The sequence below is a fragment of the Necator americanus genome, chromosome II, assembly GCF_031761385.1.
Source record: "Necator americanus strain Aroian chromosome II, whole genome shotgun sequence".
Taxonomy (NCBI): Eukaryota; Metazoa; Nematoda; class Chromadorea; order Rhabditida; family Ancylostomatidae; genus Necator; species Necator americanus.
The window spans coordinates 34221980-34238008 of record NC_087372.1 but is presented as its reverse complement, the minus strand read 5'-3'; the positions used below and the strand labels follow the sequence as shown (position 1 = coordinate 34238008).

Below are 16029 nucleotides of genomic sequence, written 5' to 3'. Positions count from 1 at the left end.
GGTCCATGTGAGGTTTAAAAAGATTCTGCGTTGTTGCCTGATCGAATAGTACCACCCGCAGCAGTTTACTTCATTCTTTTTTTCTTTTCGCTTTTCTTCTTTGAACCTCGCGTTCATCTTCATCAAATTGTCATCAGATCATAAGACTATCGGCTGGTCTATGCAGATGACTTCATTAAAGGCATCACCCCACGAATCTAAGTGGTACGGATTTCAGGCGTAGTATTCGTATACGGCGTAGTACATTATGGAGAGGGGGGAAAGGTGATTCTGTCCATTTCTTCCTAATCGCCGTAAAAACGCCCTGGAAGATGCGGCACGTGCACAATGCTGGCGCGCTCCAATCGAACTCGTTGTAAAAAGTGGCACGCCGGAACGCTCGAAGCCGTATCTTCCGGGCCGTTTTTTACGGCAATTAGGAAGAAATGGACGGAGTCACCTTTCTCTCCATAATCTACGATCTCGTATACGAATACTCCACCTGAAATCCGCACCACATCAAATTCGTGGGGTGATGCCTTCAAGTAGAGTGAAAAGCGGACGGCAGGTGTACTATTGCGTGAGCTCAATACAACCCCCTAACTTCGGTAGTTGAAGCTAACTTCATCACCAAAAAAGGTTCGCACGCCTTCGAATCTTCAATCCAACGGGTGTGAAGAGTTCTCTTGTTCTGTAGACCGTGCTTTTGAACCTTCCAAATTATAAGTTTGTCAGAAGGCAATTAGCATTCTCGCCGTGTACTCACCAATTACGTTTGTGAAATTTAGTGTCCCGAGAGTACACGAAATCAATTACAAACTATTTCCTGAATTAAAAATTTAATTATTAATTTATTTCTTGAATTTAAGAACAAAGAGCAAAACAATTAGCGATTGCTTGATTGTTGCTTTATTGCTTGAACAGCGCACTAACCATTCCATAACTGGACCGTTCCATACTCCAAACAAGGAGCGTACTCGACATAACACAACAAGTTCTAAACTCTCCCTAAGAACGAATGAAGGGATCCGCCAAAAATTCAAAACGTTTTCCGAACGCCACTTTCCTCCGTATCTGAAAATCACACTTCCAGATGTTCTTCGTCACGTTAATGCTAATTTTCATAACTACAAAGAGTGGTTTCACCGTAGCCGACTTTTCGCAACCTACACAGGATAATTCTATCCTTGAGCAAGGAAACGTGGTGACTGTGGATGTTGTCGGTGAATCAAGGTGTCCGGATACTACTCGGTAAAAATCAAACGAATTTCACGCCCTACGCAAATGTTCCCTCCGGTTGTCGTTTACGCTTCCAGGTTCGTCACAAGTCAATTATTGCCAGCCTTCAGGAAATTCCGTTCTCGTCTTCAGATTAACTATCATCCTTATGGGCCTACAGGGCGTACATTTTGCTCCCAGAGTGGAAATGGAACAGTGCTGTAAGTATTAGCTGTGGGCTTGAACAAACGATAAGAGAATAGGATAGCAATTTTTAGGAACTAGAAAGGATTTGGTTTAAAAAGAAGGATTTTCTCATTCTTCAATCATTTTCTTCGTAAGGTTACCTCTGAATTCTTTGGAATTGTCTGTATTTTCCATCAGTGATTAATGAAGAAATTCTTTCAAATGCTTTCGCTTTAGGGCATTGCCTTACAGTCCACGAATTTCACCTCTTGCGCGAGGATACAAAAACCTCCAAATTCTCTTTCTTAGTGTAGTGTCGTAGAGTTAAAAAATGATGAAAAGTAGAGTTCAGGATGTAGACTATGGATATGAGTGTAGCCGCGCTCAATTATTTCTCCCTTCTAATTGGTCTAAAGAACGGCGTGGGAACTCTTTAGCTACTACGGGATATATTGCAACACGTCCCACTCTACTCGCTCCGGTTCCCACCCTATTCATTGGTTTAACTTGAATGGGCTGGTGAGGGTGATCCTCGACCGCTTGCTCGTGAACGCGGTACGTGCACAAAAGTGGCGTTTTTCAACTTACCTCGAGGAAATGAACGTTCTCGTAGAAGGAATTCGGAGGCTTTTTCACCTCGATTTTTTCAGTACTTTTGGGACGGGCAAGGCAAGCTCATACTCGAAATCTACGTCCTGTACTCTACGTTCGCCATCAGGTTTCCATTCTACGACAATATCGTGACAACATACGCTGCATTAATGTTTCACAAATACTTTTCATTTCTTATTGAACCTAATTTTTCCTCGTGGGTCCTCAGCAGATGCTTTTGAAGTCTGCATCCATTATAAGAATAACAATTAATGTGTTAAATTCTGCCACTGCAAATCACGTCTTTTATTCATTTCTCATTTGATTTTTACCAAAATCCTCTAAATCAACAAGCAACAGAATTACGAGTGACACTTCAGTCAGTCACCTTCAGTCAAAATTTCCTCCAGCAGCCATCCGCTCTAATGTTTAAATTGACATTGTGCATTTACCAAACTTTAAGCCGTAAACGCTACTGATATTTATAAAGCAATTGACAAATAACAATAAAACTAATGGACGGAAAAATATTTTCCTTCATACACAACATGGAGAGTATCTCTGCAGGTGTACGTGCCAGCACGGACCAGAAGAATGTCGAAAGAACGCGTTACAAGCGTGTGTAATTGATGCCTTACCCAGCGCTGTAGATTACCTGGATATCGGTAAGTCGCAAAGGAAGCGTTTCGTCCTTTCCTTCGATTTCTCTTTCTACGTTTCAGTGGCATGCATCCAAGGTCCATCTGGATTCAGTGAAGCATTCACCAAATGCATTGCAAATCCTACAGTTTCTGGAAAACTGGATCAAAATAGGTAGGTGTAATCAGCTATCGACTCTTTCACATTGTCGAAGAGGCACTGAGAATCTTCTAGAATGTTCCAATGCGCAAACAGTGATGAAGGTAGATTGTTGATGGCTGAACATGGTTCAGAGTCGCTCCAGTTTGGTGCAAATATATACTGGGTGAGTTCATTCGTTCGGATCATTCGGTTCGGCGTCAGTAAATTGTGAATAAGATTTCAGGTCCCATGGATCGCTATAAATGGACTACGAATTCCAGCCGCTGAACAACATTTTGAGGATGTTTTGTGTAACCAATATTTTGTTCCTCGACCTCCAGAGTGCCAAACCGCACAAGCCTGAATTACTTCACTTCATCTCCACGCGACTATTTCTTATATTGAATATATAGACATATTTAGGCAAATGTTGGTGTTAGCCATGCCGTTTATCATGTAAAGTTTTTTTTTTTTTCATGTGGATCATTTCCACTCAAATTAAAGTCAGCTCTTTAAATGAAAATTAAATGAAAATAAAAATTAGTTGAATTGAATCAGTTAGTTTTTGATCTGAAGTAAAATCAGGAACGAGCGAATTTTTTCAAAAACCTTACATTCAGTGTTTGTTTGATGACGTTCATTTATAACACACTGTAAGTCTCACATTACTGGACGGCGGTGCCTATTAGAACAGTTATTGCGGTAGAATTGTCGGATATCATCAACCTTTAGGGCGTACGTACATATTTGCCATTTTTGGGGATCATTATAGGCGTTGCCCCACGAATGTGACGTGGTATGGATTTCCGATGGACAAACTCTATATAGGGTAGTAGATTGTGGGATCAGGGATGGTTCCGCTCATCTCTCCCTAATCGTAAAACGGGAAAAAGGAAAGACTCCGTTTTTCACGATTCCAATTGCAATGTTCCACTTTGCGCTCGTCGCATCCAGCAGGGCAGCGGTCGAAGGCTAGTGAGTTCTCCTCGGCTGGCTATTCCAGCGAAACACATGAGTAGCTGCTGAGGGGACCAGAACGTATAGAAAGAGGAGCGTTCCAGTTCTCCTCGTAGGAATAAAAGCGGTTCCCACGCGGGTTTTTGGGACGATTAGGGGTGGTTCCGCTCACCTCTTCCTAATCCCGCAATCTACGACCTTATCTCTAGCTTTTGCCGTGGATTCCCTCACCACATCACATTCGTGGTATGCTGCCTTTAAACAGTTAACCCTAGCGACTGTGATTTGTTGAAATATTCAACATTTTTATAATTTTCATGTATTTCCAAGTGTCCACATAAATTTGTTCCCCAAGGTTTACATATTAAAAATAAGAACTTGTAGATTATCACCCACTTTCTTTTGTACAATTAGTGGAACTATTATTTACGCAGTAAAAATCACTTCGATATGTGAAACGATGTTGACAGGTAACCGTAGCGAACTATTTGTAAGAAGTGATTGATGTGATCATGGATATTTTATTTATTTCGTAGCATTTGCACAAATGTCAGTACAGCAATGTACTTTCGGTTAAACCTAATAACTTCTTATTTCAACCATAGCAACCAGTAATAGCACGTTTAACAGAAAAAAAAATTCATATTCCTTATTCTTGTGCACTAAGCCTAAGGAAGAGACCTCGTCTACATATAATAGAGGCTGAAACAAATAACTAAATATCTTCTGTGGGCTCAAACCCGTACATTTTGCATTCTGAAGGTCGTGGCTTAAGGTAGCGCGAGCAAAGCTGCCTTATTAGATGCCTCTCTGCTTCCTTGTCACGGATTCCACCGATCATTATCCATGGGACCTATAAGAGCAGCATTGGCCAGCAGATTATTTTCAGCTTCATGAATTCATAAAAATTAGTTTCATGAAGTTATTCCACTCACCCATGACATCCCTGGAGCTTTACGATCTTGTGTGGTTCCATGACGAGCTACCAACTCTTGGCCAAGACTACCCGTTGCACAGCGGATTAGCCTTGAAGAACATTTCTTTTTTGGAAATTCTTGTGGATGGGAAATCTATTGGAGAGTACCTGTCGCAGTCGATTTGCTTTGGTGCCGATGCATTCTCGATGCATTCCCGAACCGATGTATTAAACGCGGCACTGCCTTGTATGCAACTCACTGAAGTCACGAGAACATTGAAATCACGTCAATCCGTCACTGTTATCATTCGCAACGCTGCTAACCTAACTTGATGTGATCCTCTGTTCGTGGAAAATTCTCTATAACACACGCTTGCAAAGCACTTTTATCGCATTCACGCTGTCCGTGTTGACAAGTGCATCTAAACAACTCCATCAAAGACTGGTGATGGTAAAGTGGAAAAATTACCACAGAAAAATAGGGTGAGACCACGCCTAAGTTCCCATATTCTGGAACGGTCTTCTAAACTTAAAGAAAATTTTAGTCTTCTAACTTTAAACAAATTTTTCAAATTCATAGATAAGTCTCAGCACCCGTAAGATCGACGAACAAAACTACAGAACCTACTTTCTGGAGCTCCACTATGAAAATACGAGTAATAACCATTGAGATTATTGATTATTGTACTCTGTCATATAGGAGAATAACATGCTGTAGCTTTATTCATGTTTGGAATAGGCTACAGCAGAAAAGTGAATGTTTTTAGTGTAAGGACAATAGAAATCAGTTAAAGGTTTCATGAACAAATAAATTTGAACTTTAAAACAAAACAACTTCAAAACATTTTAATAAACAAAGAAATTTTAAAGCTTATATTTGTGAAAAAAGTGCAGACTGTTTGGAGGAATCTAACAAGGAATCGCGTTTCTCCTAACTATTCCAAACAAATGCTTGTAGCTGAAATTCGAATGATCGATGTTAAAGCGCATTCTGTACAGTCAGCGCTTTCGTGAATTACGCCGAAATTCAACTAAACCAAGATTACAAGAATTGTCTATTTTTTTTCTCCAGAATCCGTTGCCTCGTGTCTGAATTGGACATATCCACCGTTAATGTTCGTGGTGTGGAACTTGCGGCAGTTTCTTGTTTTGACATCTTAAGACACGATCAAATACGGTTTCTATTTTTTTCCCCGGGATTCTGGTTGTAATTGCCTGCGCCCACGAGAGAAAAAGAAAATAGTTGCAACTCGACACCTAGCCACTTATAGCTGGGTCAAAGCGACATGAAGCACGGACAGTTGCGTAAGCGGCTGCGCTCGAAGCGGCGCGGGGAAGCGTGACCGTTGGGATCGTGTAAGGATCCGCGCTACCGCCACGCATCTCTGCAGTTCGCCATAATCCCACCTCGATTCCAACCGCTGTCTCCACCGCACCGTTTCGAGAGCAGCCGCTTACGCAACTGTTCGTGCTTTATGTCGTTTTGACCCGAGTATATACCATCTTGCACCATCAAAACCTTCATGCATGATTCCACTCAAAATTCGCCTATTTCTTGTGGCTAACTGGTCTGGTAAGTATATTTAAAAAACATCATTGTAGGTTTGCTCTCACAAACAAATGCATCTTAAATGAGCGTAACAGTCAGAAGACTGTTCCTTTAAACTTCAACTCGAACGAAGTAAATAAGCAAATTGGAGCACACCAGGATGCTTATCGCACATTTCACTATTATCCAACAAAGAACAACATGATACCATGTTCAACTGCGAAACAGATGTGCTATTACGACCATTTGCTATGGATATAAAATACAAGAGCACTTACTCAAATCCAGAACCAGTCCATTCACAATTGGTGTATCGTCGAACACCAAATGGATGATAGCGAATTCGTAGACGAGGTCCAAATAACTTATATGCGGGGAGGAGCTGTTGACGCAAGAATCTGTTTTGGAAAAAAGAAATTCGGTTGTACTGGAAAAGAACTAAAATGGAGCATAAAATAATAAATAAAATTAAACTGGATAAAATTAAAAATGTTTAGCAAAAGTAGTTAATATTTACTAATTAACAAAAATGTCACCAACGAAAGCAACTACCCTCGATCGAAGGCAGCGTTCAACGAAATTCTCATTCTTGAATTCCAAACGATGGTAAGGTTTCGGACGTATGTCGATTGCAGATATCACAGCAAAAACATCAAAAATTCAAAGAATTTTCAATACAAAAAAACTAGATGGATCCCTTGAACCGTTAGAACAGCTTATTTCACCGACGATACAACTCTTTACACCAGTACGTTTGACAAAGTGGGACCGTATAAAATGTGATAATGTGAGTCTCGAATAAAACAAATATGAGGATCCGTGGATCTGCCGTAATCTACTTTTCGAGCTTTCATTTCGTCAAGTAACAAGGGGTTGCCATGGTGGACAAATTGATCCCCCTGGTGCTTTATGTTAGTTTTTGAAACTTGTATCCTATGTCTCACCTATGTGCTATGAACAGGAACAGGGGAAAGAACACATCGAAAATTTTCGCAATCATTGCCTTTAAACGGTGGCCATTGTCGCTCCCATATATTATACAAAGTCGTGAATACATCTTTTTGCAAGTGTTATCTGTCACAAGATCGTCGCTACAATCAAAATTCGGTCCTTTACTTTTATTTTTATTTTTTTGGAACCGACTACGAGATGTCAACCAAGAGTGTCAAACAAAGAACAAACAACCTTTGTCAAGGAAAGAAAAAAGGGAAAGAGAAATAAGGAAAGAGAGAAAGAAATGGAAAGGAAGAAGTAGGAGAAAGGAGAAGGAAAGAAAGGGGGAAAAGAAAGAAGAAGGGAGAGGAAGAAAAAGTGAGAGAAGGAGAAAGAAAGAAGGAAGGGAGAGAGAAGAAAGAAAGGAAGGAAGGGAAAAGAAAGAAAAAAGAAAGAAAGAAAGAAAAAGAAGGAAAGAAAGAACTGTAAAAATCTTAAGGTGGCTTCATCATTCCTACAAATCTATGACGACCTTAAAACCAGCATACCACAAATCTGACGTGATGCGGAACCCACAGCGAAAACGTAGAGTTCGTGTAGTAGATTGAGGAACCGATCGAGACTCAGCTTATCTCTCCATAATTGTCCTACAAAACAAGGTGGGAACCGCTTTAGTTCCTACGAGGAACAATAGAACGCTCCTTTATGTACTCGTTCCAGTCTCCCTAACAGCCTATTCCTTGGTTTTACTTGAATAAACTAGCGAGAAGACCCCCCCTCAGAACACCTTTTCGACCGCTCGCATGTGGAAGCGACCTGTGCACAACGGTGGCGCGTTGTAACTGAAATCGTCGTGAAAAACGGCGTCTCCCACGAAGTTTTTTTAGAAGAGATGAGTGGAACCATCCCGAATCCCGCAATCTACAACCCCATCTCAAATTTTTCCCGTGTAATCCTCATCACGCCAGATTTGTGGTGTAGTGCCCTTGACACCAAGCTTTACTATAGACTTTTGTTCGTTCGTGCATGCAATTTTACTATTTCAACCTGCGTATTTCAGTACCAGCGAACTGAAGAACACTTACATTGTTGTATGAAGGCACATCGCTCCACCGAAGATCTCAATATCGACAGTGTTCCCTGATTTCCTTGGACGATCGTTAGCACCATTAGCGAAACTTATAAAACATCCTCCAATAATTATAAAAAATACTATCACTGGAGGTTTCATCGCCTGAAAATTACAAGTTAGAAATAAACAGCCTTTTTTTCATTCGCCCTACATTGCATAGCAATCACTTCATTTAATTCATTTTCTCTCTCTTCCTATCTTTCTCTTTCTCTATTTCAACACACTCCCTCTGGATGAAAACCTCCAAGACAGTAGTCTTCGCAAGCATGAGTAACGACATATAGAATCGGTCAATAGATAGGGTTCGAAGAGATGATTTCCAAACCTAAAAGATCCCGGTGAAAAACGGTTTCGGAGTTTTATTTTTACTATTTGTCTGCTTAGTAGAAAAATGCTTACGTATTATTTGATCGTGTTGGAAATGGCTTAGAAAAAGTCCGAAAAAATGCAACCCGCTACCACCCAAAATGTCTCCACTTTCGTCGATATTACACCGATTCTAACATCGACGAAATAGTGGATTAAATATTTTGATCAAAAAGTTACCATCACCTTATAATAAAATATGTGTGCATAATTTTATTCATACGTAATTTCGAGGTCCGGAACAATCCGGACGGTGTTGTTCCTGTTATTCCTAGTTCGTAGCAGAAGTGTGGTATCGCAGCTTTGGTCAAAAGGTTCTCACTTCTTCTTCTTCGGGAAACAAAGGAGTGTCATTGACGGTTTTTGTGACTTGAGAAACTGAACTTTTTCGTTTATTCGCAGGCTATCTTAGATGAATGGACGATCATGTAGTTTATTAAAATGTAACAAGGATACACCGACTTATTGCGCACAATTTTTTCTGAATTTCATAACTACATACGCTTTCTATGTCGATATGGACACTTTGAAGTGCACAGGAAGCAACAACTATGCAAAAAGGAAATTTTCGGTACCTTATGCGCATTATTGTCCTCTATCAAAATCACAACCGTTCACGGTGAACCATTTGTCGTTAGGTCTTGGCTCAATCTTAGAAAAAATCTTAACGCTTTATTTTTTTAGAAGTATTACGGATTATATCCCGTGCAGAGTAGCTCTAAGAATAAATGTTTTCCATTTCAAACCGGAATGAAGCTATTTTGTTAAAAGAAATGGATACTTTTCATAATTAACAAAAGTGTGGGAATTAGAATTTTTATTTCAAAAAAAACACTATAACTTTATAAAACTAACTACTCCGTTGTGTTTAGGCTATCGCTAATGGCTGTGATCGTAACGATAAGTTAGTGGTGATTTTTAGAGGAAAAGACTTTGATTTTTCCCTTCAATATTCCATTCTACTGCTGAAACGTCAGCGAATATGACCGGCCTAGTATGTCAATCGAATGACCGCGACGCTTCCATGTTCAATGCGCTGACGCGAACGAACGCGCATTGCGGTCGTAGAGTTCAACTGTATTTCATCACCGACCGTAGGTAAGTAACTTTAAAAAGGAATCCATACAAAGAACTTGAAGTCGACGACAAAATAGGAAGATTTCACATCTTAATTAATACAGAAAAGTAAGGTACGATGAAGAAAGAACGATTCCACCAGTTGAGAAACTTTTAATTAGATCTAGGGTATACCTTTTATTTGATGAAATAGGCCAAATAAATGAAAACCGCATCTGGACTTTGAAAAAAAAGATCATTAGAAGCGAGAGCACAAAATATGGCGTTTTAAGCGTTCTACTGACTAGAATTGGTTGATTTACACAACCTAATGGACAAAAAGCGTCCTCGAACAGAGTCGTTGTAAACTTTGCACAAATTACCTGTCCACATTTTGCAAGAGTAGTTTTTTTTTCTTAATTATTTGTTAATCGAGATAATTTGCAACTTAAGAGCAAAAATTCTCTGGAATAATTCTTACCAAACCTTTGGAGCAAAGGTTATAAATCTCACGGAAGGCGCTAGCACTACCATATGAAGTAGTAGAATCCTTTACGTTTAAGGATTATAGCAACTCGGAAACATGTACGCATAAACATTTGGGAACCGCCGGGTGGAAAATATTCTGAAGCTCGGTCCAGTGGCGTTAGCGGCTGCGCTCGAAGTGGCGCGGTGGAACAAGCAGTTCAGGTCGAGCTGCGATCATCGCTATCTTCACTCCGACTGCAGCAGCGATGGTCCCACGTCGATTCCAACCGCTGTCTTCATCGCAGCGCTTCGAGCGCAGCCACAACTACACCTTGATTCATGTGGTTTTGATCCAGCTGTAAAGTCGGGTCAAAACGACATGAATCACGAGTGTAGTTGCGGTGCATTTGCGTAGGCGCTCGAAACGGTGGAGGTAGCAGTTGGAACCGAGTTGAGACTGTCGCAAACTGCAGCGATAGGTGGTGCCAGCAAAGGTTTCAACACGCTCCACCGAAGCGCCTCGAGAGAAGCCGCGTACGCAATTGCGTACGTGCTTCATGTCGTTTTGGCCCTAGTATAGTACATATGTAGAAGTCTGAAAAGAACCTTTACGGGAAAGATATCATTTTGCTGTTTTCGTGGTTTTATTTATAGCATTGTTTGAAGGGGTGTCGGTGTCCAGTTTTGCTATCCCAGTTCTCTCGTTCCATCCTGAACAAACTTATCATTTAACTGTTAAACAGTTACTCTTCTTACATATGGTATCATATGATGGTGCTCAGAGTTCACTTAGGTGGTGTAAAATGTTCAAAATGTATTTGGGAGAGATTTTATGAAGACGATGTTGGTACTCGGCAGATGATGTTGGTAATTCAACAATAGCCTGAAATTTATTGGGCTCTTTATTGGTCTACTATTTTTGAGACCTGTTATTCCATCATGGTCACCATTTGCAATTTAAATTGAACTTCGACATGATGATGATAGGGATTTTTTTTCCTTCTTCCATTTTTTTATCTGACGAAAAGTTGTTATTTTCAATTTCATATTCGAAGCCTCAGGTAATGGACACTTTTTTTCAAGCAAAGTCCACTTTAAGCATCAAAATTTTTGAAATAGAAACTTTTTATTTTGAGTAAGTGAAACACTTCGCACAAACTATGCCCAGTCTACAAATCACGGACTCTTCATAACCACCTATCGATTTTATTGATTTAGCAGATATCTTTGAAATTGAAACATCCCAAAGCGTATAAAATGTCTTTGTTGAAAGAAAAAACTATAGCGCCATCCATGGTATGCGTTCAAACCGGTACACATTTGAGAGGACAGAAGAACTGACATTAGAGTGCGTTACGGTAATATCTCTTCAAAAAAAACTGTGTTTGCTGTTCAGAATGCACTCATCCATCATGCACCTACACAAACGTAGACAATTCCAAATAGAACGCAGGAAAAAGTATCTACGCCACCAACTTAGTGAAACACACAGCCGAAGATGAAAACGTTCAAACGCATCCTTGAGATACGCCTGCGATTTGAGACACGGCGCCGAATGAAGGGCGAAATCGAATCAAAGCGACTTGAAACTTGGTGCAGTTGCGCAGACCTTTGCGGTGGAAGCTGCGCGGTTAAGCTAGCGGTTTTGATCCAGGTGTGACCACCGCTAGCTTCACTTGGACTGCAGAGAGGGTCAAGCGTAGTGATGGGGCACGACCAGCGAAGAATCACCAAGTAGTAGAAGAACAAATCTGCTGAAATGTTATTGAAATGTTGGTATTGAGATTCACTTTTATTCTATTCAAAAATCCGTGAAGTATCTTTAACTTTAACTGGCTAAGGCACAAAATGCGACAACAAAGTGAAGAGTCAAGTGCGTAGGTCGAATTACTGAGGGACGAAAAAAAGAAAAGGAAAGGAAAGTACGACGAAAAAAAAACGAAAAAAATAAACATTTTGTTTCGGCGATGTGATAATGGGACGATCCAAGTTCGACAGAGTTAAAACATTCGAAGTACTTCTAGAAGATGAAGAATCTAATTATACGCAGTTTTCAGCAGTTTAAATGGACTTGATAGAACTGAAGGACCAAAAAAGCTAAGATTCTGTGCGGATTGTTAGGTCTGGAATATCGCAAATAACTTCGTGAAAAGAGGATCAAGAGAAATATTTTAGGAAGTCTTCTTTTCAGAGAAGAAAATTTGCCCTACAAAACAGTCATACCGCTGTTTTCTTTCAACTCATAGGCTCCGCCAAACGGCGGAGCTGTGGAAATCCTGTGACGAGAGATCTAATAGAGAAAATCTTTGGCTACAACATACTGGAAGATGATATGCTCCACTTCAAGTTATTTTAAGTTATTGAATTTTATTCAAGATCACACACTTTTTGGCCAACGAGCTGAATCGAATCGAGATTTTGGCAAGTTTTCCCATTCCAGAAAAACGGGACGGCGTTTTAAAAAGTCACCCATATATTCGCATAGAGGGGCAAAGGAAACCCCTATGTGCAAAATTTCTCTTGTCCGAAAGTTCTGACTCTGTCAGATGAGATGGGAAAAAGATGAATAGATGGGAAAAATTCGAAAAAAGTCGAAAGATTTTACGTTCCGTTCCATCTAAATTTCGAAAAAAAAAGCTGGGAAGTCTCAAAAAAACAGCGACGTGATGATTTTGCAGGGCAAATCTTCCTCTGAAATCTTAATTAAAATCTAAATCTTCAAAACTCGTCCTCAACTATTCCTTCAGGTCCTCATATCACTAGGTTATTTTCGATCTCCCAGACCCATTAATACTCATACAGAATCTGAGTTTTTTTGGTCACTAAATTCTGCATGTTCCACTTTTGATGTCCTGAAAACTACATGTCATTAAACTCTGCACTTTTAAGGAATAGTTTCAAGTTTTTTTTCTCTTTTGCAAAAACCTGGCATAGCGGGGTGATGAGCCTAGGTGGTCCCGTAGTAATATTCTGAACGAGTTGTACATTTTCAAAACAAAATATTGGCGCTTCCGCGTAAATCTCCCACACCCTGAAACTTAGTACAACATCTTGTAGTCTATGAATGTTTATGTTTGTAAATTATTTGATGTTGTCTAATGTAATATTTTGTGATGTATGTAATTATTTAACAATACTTGCTGTAGCATTTTGTAATGTAGGCAATAATTTAATACTACACAATATTTTATCCTTGTTATCATGCTATCCTCCCTGTCACTAATGCCACAATTCACTACCACTGCCCACCGCACACCCCTTGCGATCCGCTGAAGGAGGTCTCACCTTGATCCTAACCGATATGCTACGCTTCGAGCGCAACTACTTACGCAACTGCACCGAGGATCAGGTCGTTTTGACCAGAACCTCGGTGCAGTTGTCAAGCAGAGAAAGACCCTGCGCTGCGGCGGATGCGTTGCAGTATGTTTAATCTAAAAATACCGATCACTTCATCGACCATTTCGAAGTTGTTGATTTTGACTCACTCTTGCTGCACTCGCAGCCACCTGCAAAGGGTAGCTCCGAACCCAGCACGTTGCACCATAAATCAAGCCGCGTGACAGGCTGCCTTGTGCTGAATACAGATGATTTTAGTCAGCCTGTGTGAGAAAATTCATCTTACTGGAGGTGATTTGAAAAGTCTTCGATGGAAGTCCGCGTGCAGGAATCCTTCCTGGTGAACAGATTAGTTCGACTTCATTGTTTTCAGAGTGCTAAAGATATCACTCTACAAATTTGGCGTAGTATGGATTTTCGTTGCAATATACGTATATCGGGTCGTAGATTGTGAATACAGGGCTGGTGCCGCCCGTCTCTCCCACCATCACCGTAAACAGATAGCTTTGGAATACGGTTCCTTACGACATCTTTCATTGCAACGAGCCACCCTTGCACCCCGCCTCCGCCTGCGATTCATCGGATGTAATGAATTGCCTAACGGCGTCCGAATGGATTTTCGACGAATCGCAGGCGGAGGGTGCAAAGGTGGCGCGTTGCAACAGAGGACGTCGTGATAGTAATGCAGGAAGAGATGAGCGGAACCATCCCAGGAATCTACGTCCACGTCAGATTCGTGGGATGGTGCCTTTAACCACAGGGGAGCTGTGGAGAGGAAGGAAAGAGCTTCGGTAGATTCTTCCGCGAATGCCTCCGTTACCTCATGTATCCAGCGGTTATGTCCAGGAACACGCAAACATGTCTCAGCGAAGCCACGCCCCAGTCATTTTTAGAGGCTTAGGCAACCGTCCCAGATGCTCTGCTGACTATGGAAACGCAGACAAGGCTCCGCGCTTACAAGGAAATATGAAAAAGAAGAGTACAAAGTAAGAGCTGTCGAAATTGCCGAATTGAATAGATTAGTAGGGAAAACACCTACAAACTACGAGTCTACGTACACCCGACTCGTAATGTGAATAGAAGTTGGGCTGAAGACGACGTTCAAAAAACAGTGCACTAAATAATACATGACATATTAAATAGTGTGGCGATCAACTAAAAGAGAAGGAGCGAATCTCGTCGTGATATTATCATCAAGAAGTTTGGAAATTGAACTCGTCTTGTTTTACGCGGTCAGACAGACAGTTGTACAGAAAGTCCTCTCCCAGGCATCTATTTCCATCCATACGACCGAAGAGGCATTAGAAAACTCCAGAGCATGTGTCTGACTTAACAAAACAATTAAGTAGCTCGTGAGCTATAGTCAGAACAAGACATGAAGCACGGTGCAGTTGCGTAAGCGGCTGCGCTCGGAGCGGCACCGTAGAGCGTAGCGGTTGTGAGGGGACCCTCTTCAGCACCACTCACCGCCGCAGTTCGTGATGCTTCCACGTCGATCCTAACCGCTACATTCACCGCGGCACTTCGAGTGCAGCCGTTTACGCAACTACGCCGTACACGCCTTTTCGACCCTACTCCGTATTCTTTAAAGAAAAAAGTTCTATTATTATTTATGGCCATCGGGATCTTTTTCAGTGCGCCGATGATGCAGCATATGACAGACAGTAGGTATAGCAGAGTCAAAACGACATAAAGCACGGTGCACTTGCGTAACCGGATGCGCTCGAAGCGGTGCAGTGGAGCGTAGCGGTTGTGATCGAGTGAGGTCCGTGCTACCGTTGTTCATTGCTGCAGCTGGTGGTCGATGGTCCCATCTCGATTCTGACCGATATCTCCACCGCGCCGCTTCAAACGCAACCGCTTACGTAACTGCACCGCGCTTCACGTCGTTCTGACCAACTATAGGCGTAGTCAGCTAATTAGGAAGCAGTTACGTTGAATCTTCTTAGGATACACTGCATCTCTAATTGCTCAAGCAATGTATGATCGGAGGGATGCTCGAAAATCTACGGGACCCTTCTTACCAACTGTTGATGGAGCAGCGTTGCGACCTTATAAACCCTAACTAGGCCTTGTCAACTCTCTTTGACAAGAAAAGATGAGAGAATATCGTGATCTCACGCCAGATGATTATTCAAAAACAAAACCCCATGATGCCGGCTACTACTGAACACCTCACTACCTTACAACTTCCATTAGCATTAGGTGGAGCGATGTGCATTCTGTGGAGGCACAAATGTGCCCAAATTCGAATGTACGAGTTTGCACTCCGCTGCCGGACGAGTTCAACAGCTGTCGTCCTTGAACACGTGATTCAGACATGCATCGGCTATTTCATTATGCTCTCCTCTAGGTATATTTTAGCTTCGTTCTATTTTCTTTTTCATAAACGGGCTACGATAGCTGTCGGGAACGTAAGTGGGAGTTTTATTGACCACTTTGGTGTACGAGGATCCAGAGAGTTTCATTTGATGCACTTCTGCAGTTGTCTTCCCTGAGGGTCTCAAATATGTCACATTTTCGTAGTGTTGTTTTTGCACTTTCAAGATTTCCAACGATAAA

The 16029-nt window shown here is 41.3% G+C and overlaps 2 protein-coding genes across 2 annotated transcripts; one reads left to right on the top strand and one right to left on the bottom strand.

Annotated features, from left to right (window-relative positions):
- Positions 1–1072: 1072 nt before the first annotated feature.
- On the top strand, positions 1073–3118 carry RB195_020379 (uncharacterized protein; the record flags this gene model as incomplete). The annotated part of the gene is made up of 6 exons (XM_064188650.1): positions 1073–1230; positions 1296–1418; positions 2542–2639; positions 2697–2787; positions 2848–2938; positions 2999–3118. 6 exons carry the CDS (start codon positions 1073–1075, stop codon positions 3116–3118), a joined length of 681 nt encoding a protein of 226 aa, XP_064044531.1.
- Positions 3119–4426: 1308 nt separating this feature from the next.
- On the bottom strand, positions 4427–8340 carry RB195_020378 (uncharacterized protein; the record flags this gene model as incomplete). Its single annotated transcript, XM_064188649.1, has 6 exons — positions 4427–4564; positions 4647–4737; positions 4796–4886; positions 4952–5049; positions 6455–6574; positions 8195–8340. 6 exons carry the CDS (start codon positions 8338–8340, stop codon positions 4427–4429), a joined length of 684 nt encoding a protein of 227 aa, XP_064044530.1.
- Positions 8341–16029: the final 7689 nt, after the last annotated feature.